At 37.5% G+C, this 10,000-nt stretch overlaps 1 protein-coding gene across 1 annotated transcript in view; it reads right to left on the bottom strand.

Moving 5' to 3' along the window:
- Positions 1-10,000, bottom strand: part of LOC138056334 (uncharacterized) — a 70,291-nt gene that overhangs the window by 23,827 nt on the left and 36,464 nt on the right. The window contains exons 12-17 of the mRNA XM_068902114.1: positions 8,444-8,566; positions 8,145-8,258; positions 7,040-7,309; positions 2,522-2,542; positions 2,030-2,119; positions 1,557-1,566 (exon numbers count right to left, since the gene is read on the bottom strand). Of these exons, the coding sequence (XP_068758215.1) occupies positions 1,557-1,566; positions 2,030-2,119; positions 2,522-2,542; positions 7,040-7,309; positions 8,145-8,258; positions 8,444-8,566 (628 nt within the window). The remainder of the gene's footprint in view (positions 1-1,556; positions 1,567-2,029; positions 2,120-2,521; positions 2,543-7,039; positions 7,310-8,144; positions 8,259-8,443; positions 8,567-10,000) is intronic.

Genomic DNA, 10,000 nt, shown 5'->3' with positions numbered 1-10,000 from the left:
ACCAATCCTCCTGTCCTTGTCGGCAGAAAAAGAAAAGTACTTCTGTCTATTACGCATCGCTTTTATTTTCAGAAAATTATACTATCTTCAGATTTGAAAAACATGATTTATCCGGGAATAAAATGAATATATATTTGAAGTGATCCTCGCACTTCGCTGGACAAATCAATCCTCTCATTCGTCTTTTACCAGCATTTCAAATATACATTCAATTCATTTCATTCATAAAGCCCTTCACTGGAACAAATGAGCCCAACAAATTGACCTGCTGCCAACTGAGTGGCTTCATAGGTCAGTTGGTAGAGCATTGCACCGGCGTCGCAGAGGTCATGGGTTCGAATCCTGTTGAAACCACCTGAATTTTTCAGGGGTCTATAAAGCAGCATTTGCTGAAATTGTCCTGCTAAGTGCAAGGTTCAATTCTCTCATTCATGATTTTCCAGTGTTAGCTGATCCACTCAATCCATTGCCACATTTCTGCAATGAAAAGAAAATGACCCTTATTGAACAAAGAAGGGTTACAGAAAAAGAGACTAAACTTCACGGTCATTTAATTTTACCAAATTCTAACATGGTCTTTTTGAAATCGCTGCCTTAGCATTGCCACATGTTGCCAGTGCATTAAAATTTAAGACCACAGAGAAACAACACAGGCACAAACAAAGGACTAGTACTTACTCTTTTCTTTTTCTTTTGAAGGCTTCGAGTAACGGCGTTCGCAGCGCTCTTTTCATCATGTGGAGAACTGATTAAGGCAAATTTCTTTGGTAAATGACAGAAAATATAAAGTTGAAGGTCCAATATACAAGAAAAATCAATGAATAAATTAATTATTCCACATCAAATTAACTTACCTTTCCACGGACAGCAAATACCCAGCTTTGATGTTTGTGACTTGATGTTTGGGACGTGTGACACCATTTTTTTTTCTTTTTTTTTGGAAAATCACTTCCGGCCAACGTCCGTGTAGAGAAAAAACGTCTCGTGCTTAAGCTCTCTAATTAGCTAATGTGTAGTGTAGTGCGTTGTAGTGCAGTGCAGTATATTGTAAAGTAGGGTTGTATTGTGGAATATGGGGTTAAAAAATAAGTTGTCAAAAAAAACAAATGATAGAAAATAAATCAATATATTATCTCACAGATAAATTGCTTACAAGATAGACAACGGAAAAAGAAAATCGAATATAGTATAAAATCGTCCCTATACAAAAACACAAGCAATAGAAGAAGCGGTAGATGACCTTGGTTAGACTCGTAGAGGATCTGTCTAATTTTGTGGAATGAGAAAATGCTTGTCGTTCACCCGTCTGCACCAGTAATTGAGACTAGTTTTTTTTTCTTGTTTTTAAGATTGATTAAGTCATTTTTATCTCTTTGGAAAAATCTTTTACCACCAAATTTCGAAATCATTGGAGATTCTAGTATTACCGTTAACGTTCACTTTAGACAAATCAGATGTATTTGAGATCAGAATGACTGCGCAAAGGTGTCTTTTTCTTTCAGAATTTTATTATTGTGTATTACAAGTGGGTTGACTAAAAATAATAATTGACTTACCTCGCTCTGGCTGTTCAGTACAGGGGCGGAAAGATCATGTGAAGAAAAAAAAAAAGGAAATATACTTGGTGCGGATGACAAGACCACGTTATTTGAGGACGGGCATTATTAGTAGTAAACATGATTTTACGCTGAAGAGAAGGGCTGGTAATTTTCATGACAACCACCACCACCACCACCACAACCACTACTACTACTACTACTACTACTACTACTACTACTACTACTACTACTACTACTACTACTACTACTACTACTACACCTACAACCACTACCACTACCACTACCACTACCACTACCACTACCACTACCACTACCACTACCACTACCACTACCACTACCACCATCACTACCACTACCACCACTAAAAAGATAGACAATAACCCTTCAAATGTACTACACTGCTCCACGAGATCACAAATACCTACATAGAAACATGTAAGACTCTTTAACTTAAGATTAGAGATGTGTACCTGTCATCCGTCGTTTGCAAAGGTACCAAACGATTAATGCTGATAACACCACAGCAGACAAAGGGCCGACGATGTAATACCACCCTATAGCTGTAAAAAACAGAACCATGAATGGATGCAAGTTTTTTTTTTTTACATGATATCTGTCATTCGAGGCTGAATATGGAGTGAGAGAATTGGTACTCTTCTTCATTTACTGGATCTTAAAGGAACCCAGTCCAACCAGGAAAGGACAGGACTAGAACTTGCTGCACTAGTTTGTGGCAGAACAGCCAGCTCATAAATCATAAGTTAGTCCAATACGCCGGATCATTAGGTCATCCAGCCATAATCTCTACCTGGATTCGTGAACACATAAAAAACCTGCTAAGAACTGCGTGAGTAGATACCCATCAAGTTTTTGCTCACGTATTGATTATTAACAGACTACACCGTGGAACAAAGATCTTTCAAAGGAACAAAGAAGCTCACAACACTTTAAAAAAAACCTACCTGGTCTTTGTTCTGGGAGCCCTATCAAAAAAAGAATACAGAAAACTCAACATTACTTTTAAGTGTATTGTTTTGGGATAGTTCTCCAACGAAACAGGTATTGCATTAATGAACTCTACAACCATAATTGGCAAACTCTAACCCCAACTCTTTGTTTTTGCATATTAAAAACTGTTTCCAACCCGAGCAAAAATTCTGTCAGTATAAATTGAACTCATGGCAATGCTTGAACTAAAACATCTGGACGATCGCGAATGAGGAGAACAAATTGTCAAAACTCCCAGTTATTTTGTGAAATCCTTAAATCGGCTAAAATATTAGGTGTTTCAAAAGGGGATGACCTAAAGTGGCATGAGCATGTTGAGAAAATTTCTGCGGAAGCCTCACAGAGAATTTATTTGCTTAGGCAACTTAAGAGCGCTGGTATTGACCGCATTTCTCTGATTCAATTTTACTGCGTATCTATTCGTTCTGTCTGGAAATATGCCTCTCAAGCTTTCCATTTTATTTTACCAGTCGATTTGTCTGATCAAATCGAGAGGGTTCAGAGGCGAGTTTTAAGGATTATGCATCCAGAAGTATCATATAGAAAAGCGCTGGAAGATACAAAAATTTTCAAGAGAACTCCTGGCTATTTTGCTAAATTTTTCGCACACCCCGTACACGTCACTAGATTTCGAAGAAATTTGGAATTAAAATAGTTCCGACTACAAATGCGTCGTCTATAAAAAGAAAAAAAAATAGTTAAAAACAAAATTAATAAAGTAATAATAATAATAATAATGATAATAATAATAATGAAAATCTGAATTTTGCAAAAACTGAACAAGGGCTTACCAATGTAATATTAATTACAATCCCAGCAACTAGCTTTGTAGATACTTTTGTACATACAAGATCGAGCTGATCTGTCCTTATACGGGAAAAAGGACGTGATGTTGAGCGTACTATTAAAAAGCACTGTAAGATCAATGGAACGGTAAAATTTACTAATACAATATTTAAGCACCCTAGCAATGACATAACTTTGTAAACCCAAGTAGGGTTGGACTATGTAAATTATCTTTTTAAGGACCGTTGTTGGGCATTCAGCATTTTGCTGTTGTCTTTCTGGAACATTAATATTATAGCTTGCGATACCTACTGGATAACCATGTGTGCTCAAATGGCATTTTTATTGCACTGGCTCGTTATATCACACCACAGGACTGTATTATAAACTCAACGTTAGATGGTTGTGACTCTACTCTCGAAACTCAACTCGCTCCAAAAAAGAAAAAAAAAACATCACGTGTTCTTATGACGTCATTCAAGAGTGGAAGGCACAGTTTGATTGCAATAAAAAAAGAGGCGAAAAAATACCATAACAACGAAAACAACTGTGCGGATAAGGTTGATTTTGTATTTCCTAGGTGTGAATACCATTTGGTATAAAGCCCCGTAAAAGTTTTCTTACGATAAACAGATGCTGATAAATTGTGTTGATTACGTTTAAGAAGAATATCCAGGAAATGGATTTGACTACTTTCCTCAAGTTCTTTCCTCAAATTCAATTGTGAATTTGATGTTATTATGGCAATTATCTAAAAACTGTAAAAATTGGTTGGCCATTGGCAAGATTAGATGGATCTTTTATGTCCAAAGTTATCTATAAATCTAGTTGCTGGGATTGTGATGAATTGAACAACGTCTATCAGCGAATTATGAAAAATCCATCTGTTGAAATTCTATACTAACAGCTGTTAAAGATACTTTATTTCTATTATTTTAAGCTGCAAAGAAAATTTATGAGCGAATTTTGCATAATGAATGAGTTTCCAGTAATCGGATCTCTGCTTTTTACACAAAGGCTTCTGGGATCGCCAGAGGGCAAAAATTGCAAGAAGCTGTAAGAAAATGTATAGCGAAACTTATTTCGATAAAATTAACGGTTTCAACGATTCTTGCGACCCTGTTTTATCAGAAATCGATTGGGGCAATGTTGACGCGTGGAAAATGTAAGTTTATGTTTGAATAACCGTGAAATATGAAATAACATTTACTGATTAACGTCCTTGCTTGCATAAGGTTTATTTTGAAATGTTGACATCACGTTAAGGTCTCGAAATATAACAAAATTTGATATAAATCTGAAGTAAGTAACTCAATAAAGCTATTAAATTCTATTTTCGTGTGTATAGGGTGTTTTCTGATTAGTTACGTCTTGCGTAATCGAATTATGGCTTCTAGAACATTTACGACCTTAAAACAGGGAAGTCGTTGTCAGAGATGGAAATTGTCTTTACAAAGCTATTGCTCTCTGGAGGGATGAAAGGACTGATCAGAAACATGAGGAAATCCATAGGTTAAGTTGTAGTTTGACTGAGAAAAATCCAACGGTTTTTGAGCCGCTATTATTTTCTTTAAACTCTCTGGGTACATGAATCCCTGAATCACTTCAATGTATTACGATGCTTACACTCCAGCAAACCATATTTCAATCTCCTAATCTGCCTCGAGGTAGGTTCTATGTTTCAATTGATTTCGATATGCCTCAACTGTTAAAAAAAAGATTTGCTTCTGTCAAACTACCATCTACAAGTAGTAAAGTCACACTGACTGGATCCAAGCAATTTTGTCAAGCTTTAACTTCAAACAATTCGTGAAAAGCGTCATCCCCATATATATACTAGTTCTCTGTAGATCTGACCTTTGGAGCAGGTCTTTGGGGTTTACTCTCACAATCGGACTCTTCTATGTACGAAGTTGGTCGGTAGGACATTCAGAGGTTCTGTAACCACGTACAAAACGATTTGAACATACCTTTGTACGCATTGACACCTTGAATTGGTCAGGATTAATAGCTCTAGCCAGCAGCCCACGACAAATGATCTTTGTTATTCGTAGGCGAGTAAAATTTTAACACTTCAACGCGAGGAAGAATCTTCTGCTTTTCTGGGTACCTTTGATCTTTGTCACAACCCAACACAGCACAATGATTGCCACTAGGCATATTTGCAATATGATTTGAATTGCTGAGTTTAGAAAAGCTAGCCCGCTATACATACGTAAATACAACTTAAAAGGCTTTTTTGAGTTATTTCCTCCAGATTTATACCCTATTTTTAAATATTTGAAGACCATTTCACAATAAAGTCACAGTGACTGGATCCAAGCATACAATTTTGTCAAGCTTCAACTTCAAACAATTCGTGAAAAGCGTCATCTCCATATACTAGTTCTCTGTATATCTGATGTTTGAAGCAGGTCTTTGAGGTTTACTCTCACAATCGGGCTCTTCTATGTACAAGGTTGGTCGGTAGGACATTCAGAGGTTCTGTAACCACGTACAAAATCATTTGAACATACCTTTGTACCCATTGACACCTTGAATTGATCAGGATTAATAGCTCTAGCCAGCAGCCCACGACAAATGATCTTTGTTATTCGTGGGCGAGTAAAATCTTAATATTTCAACGCGAGGAAGTATCTTCTGCTTTTCTGGGTACCTTTGATCTTTGTCACAACCCAACACAGCACAATGATTGCCACTAGGCATATTTGCAATATTATTTGAATTGCTGAGTTTAGAAAAGCTAGCCCGCTATACATACGTAAATACAACTTAAAAGGCTTTTTTGAGTTATTTCCTCCAGATTTATACCCTATTTTTAAATATTTCAAGACCATTTCACAATAAACCTTATAACATTACGCTAGCAAGGAAGTTAATCAGCAAATTATATCTCATATTTCAAGGTAATTCAAACAAAAACTTACACTTGACACGTATCAACATTGCCCAGATCGATTTCTGAATAAAATGTGGACACTAAAGCGTTGATCTCTCTCCAAAATCGTTTTTTGGACGTGGAAAGAATTTTCCGCTATACATTTTCTTACAGCGACTTGCAATGTTGGCCCCCTGGCGATCCCAGTACCCTTTGCGTATAAAACAGGGATCCGATCACTGGCGACTCATTCATTGAGAAATAACTATCCGTTAGGCCTTGTTTTATTCTACAGTCGGGGACAAAATTGTTTACACATTGACCTTTTCAACCCTCTATTCCGTCATTAGCTGTCACTCTTAACTCTTTGTCCTTGCTAGGCTACCCAATTCTCTCCTCCCCTAAACAATGTTGTGTCGTAATTCGTGTGATCTTTGACTGCAAACAGACAACATTGAATAGGGTTGGGGATCTTTTGGAAAATTTAAAGCGTGGTACAAACAGCCCTGTTCTTTTACGCATAAAAACTGCTGTACAGACACAATGTGTCAACTCATTTTGACGCCGATTGTAGATGCGTTACCATGGTAAGAGCCTGCAGAGAACATTGACTGTCAAAAGTATAAACTTTCGTTTAGCACTTATCAGTGATCAAGTTTGAGCTTCCAACTGAATAAATATGGCAGATATGGAAGTATAAGTGATTAAACATTTGTTCAGTCACCTTAATTAATTAATTAATTAAAATTTTACATTACGCAACCACTATTAGACCACTACAAAATTATGCATCGAAAAAAAAAATTACCTCTTATTTCAATATCAACAGAAGAGGACGCAGAGCCTGCATAGTTCAGTGCTTGGCATGAGTATTCACCACTGTCAGAAACTTCAACTTTTTCAATAACGAGTATGCTGCTGTCACCGTTTTCAGTGATGTTGGCCCTTGGAATCTTCAAAACGTTATTCTTTTTCCACATGATTTGCAATGTAACTTCATTGGCTTTGCAAGTCAATGTCAGTTTATCCCCTTCCAGTATTGTGGGATATGGGTTTGGAGATATCTCAGCAGTGGGATCTTTTGAGATTAAAATGGCGCAATTCGGTGAGATATATATCCTCACAAAATCCCAGCCCATTGTTCAAATAAAATGAAATCAGTGTTAACAAAAGCAAAATTTCGACGACAATATAAAGATAATTCCGGTTACCAATCGCTGGGAAAGTAAATTTAACAGTAGTGGTGTGGGGTCGTTCAGCACCCTTTTGACGGTTGGAATTGCAGCGTGCTGATTGGTCGACTCAAATTTGGACGGGTGAGGCTAGTGAGGATGATCAGCACAAAGGCAAAAAGATGATTTATTGGCCGCGAGTTATGAATACGGACTATATGGTATTATCAATTTCAGATCAAAACTTAAAGGGGCCATGTCACGTTATTTTAGGGTGTTTCGGGGAAAACCTTAATTAACACGTATTTGAAAGGTAAATTCCGTAGCAATGGAAAAAAACCCCAAAGATTCTCTAATGAATTTATTAAGATCTTTCTGATGCCTTTAGATCCCACGCGGTGAGGGAAAAGGCCGACAGCCATGAAAGAACTATTTATCGTACGAACAAGCTTCCGAAAAGAGATGAAGAGTGTGCTGGACGAGGACGATTTCATGAATTCTCAAGTTTATGGGGCAGAAAATGTTACCAGTGTTTCAATGATAATTCATCTTTGATCTCCACGTTACAGCTCGCTGTCCCAAAACTTCAAGATGCAAAGCTTACAATCGATACGTTTGCAACAAAAGTCAAAAGCAAAAAGCGCTAGGACACGGCAGTAATATCGTCATATTCACCGGGTTTACTTAGATTGCTTTTGGTCTTCATCGGATTGCTTAGTTCTACAGGAAAGTTGTACCTACCTGGTGCAGAAGGCATTTGAGGAAGAATGGTTTGAATAGAAGTGGAGATTAGTGGTCCTGAGGCGATCGGAGAAAGGGTCATTGATGGTATTAGCGTAATCATAGAAAAAATGCCTAAAAGTAAAATACAATAATTGTCATTAACGCATTTCAAAATCTGAAGTCAAAGCATCAAAAACACCATGAACGAGTTGTTGGAAGCAGCAGAGTATTAAACGGGGTTAAGTTCCTAGGTTAGTTTGCTTTTTCTCCTTCTTATTTGTTGTCTTTCTACAGGTACAGTGTAAAGTTGTACGTACCTGGGGCAGAAGGCGTTTGAGGAGGAGTGGCTTGAATAGAAGTCGAGTTTAGTGCACTTGGTCCAGAGGGGAGGATCACAGAAGGGGTGGTAGTTGGTGCCACTGTTGTCGAAGAGAAAATGCCTGAAAGTAAAATAACATAATTGTTATTAACTCAATTCAAAAACTAAAGTTAAAGTATGAAAAAAACTATGGACGAGTTGTTGGAAGCAGCTTGAGTATTAAACGGGTTAAGTTCCTAGTTTAGGTTGCTTTTTCTTCATATTTGGTGGCTCTTCTACAGGCAAAGTTGTACGTAGATGGTGCAGAAGGCGTTCGAGGAGGAGTTGTTGGAATACCCCACACAGTAACAATAACTTAAAAACTACATCAAGAATAAATCTTAAAGACGCCTGACTACAAATTTTTAGATAGACACGTGTTATGACATCCAATAACACTAAAGCGACAAATGTGCGAGTAGTGTTGTTGCAAGTCTTGCCTCACAGGGGTCGTGACGGTCTCCTTGATTGGGTTCTGGCAAGAAAAATGTTACTTGCATAACAAAGTAAACGAGTTTCTTCAATCAAATTTTTAAGGTGGTCTTTTCTGCACAACCGAGTGTGACTTTTACTGACTTGGCCTTGGTGTCGTTGTTGGTCGTTGACCTGAGAATGGACGCAGTGTGGTGTTCCCTGTGATCAAATTATTCATTACAACAAGAAATAAATCACTGTAGTGGAAGGAGGCATTCCTTAATTATTGATGTAACTGAGCACTGACTACGCCACACTACCCTGCATTACAATCGGCCAGTTCAGGAGTTTCACCAATCACTTCGTATGTGTCAATAAATATATTATTTAATATCCTGCAAAAAATTACATTCTTTACAGGGGCCAGGGAGAAGACGGAATGTGACAACGCAATTGATGTCACCAACAGATGTTGGACAACAATTATTTTTTTTTTAAAACCTCTCCTCGCTTATTAGAGCATGATCAGTACTCTTTAGCAGTAGGCTCCATCAGTCCATCAACTCGACTGCATTTTTTCATGCTTATTTCCTCACTTACAGCATGCGTGATGATGTAGGGGCCGACTCCCCACAATCAAGTTTAAATTAAAAAAAAGAATATGGACCCGCAGATAGCAAATGATGATCAAGGCGGGCTTAAGGAAAACTGTCAAGTAGAAAAAAGAGAAACAAAAGTAAAAAGTATGTATCCTAAGACACCTAGATGCACTCTGGAGTTTAGTGTAACAATTGATGTGCAAATAAACCCTTTTTTTCTTTCTGCCCTCTCACCTCCAAAGAAAGTTTATGAGAGTTTGCATTTGTTGCAAGTGATTTAAAATCTTTTTTGTATATATTGATGGTTCGCCACATATTTTTGGGATATATTGTTGGTGCCAGATATGCCAGTTGTTGATGCAGAACTTATGGAATCACAATGGAGGTTCCACGGCTAGATACCCTTGGGAATGAGCAAAGACGGCAGTCCTACCATGAATGGACTGGACTATATCTTACTGCATTATTTTGTGGCAGATCAGCCAACTCATAATTTATAAGTT

This window comes from Montipora capricornis, chromosome 7 (genome assembly GCF_036669925.1).
Source record: "Montipora capricornis isolate CH-2021 chromosome 7, ASM3666992v2, whole genome shotgun sequence".
Taxonomy (NCBI): Eukaryota; Metazoa; Cnidaria; class Anthozoa; order Scleractinia; family Acroporidae; genus Montipora; species Montipora capricornis.
Note: the sequence above shows the minus strand (reverse complement) of the source record. Positions and strands in the feature narration are given on the sequence as shown.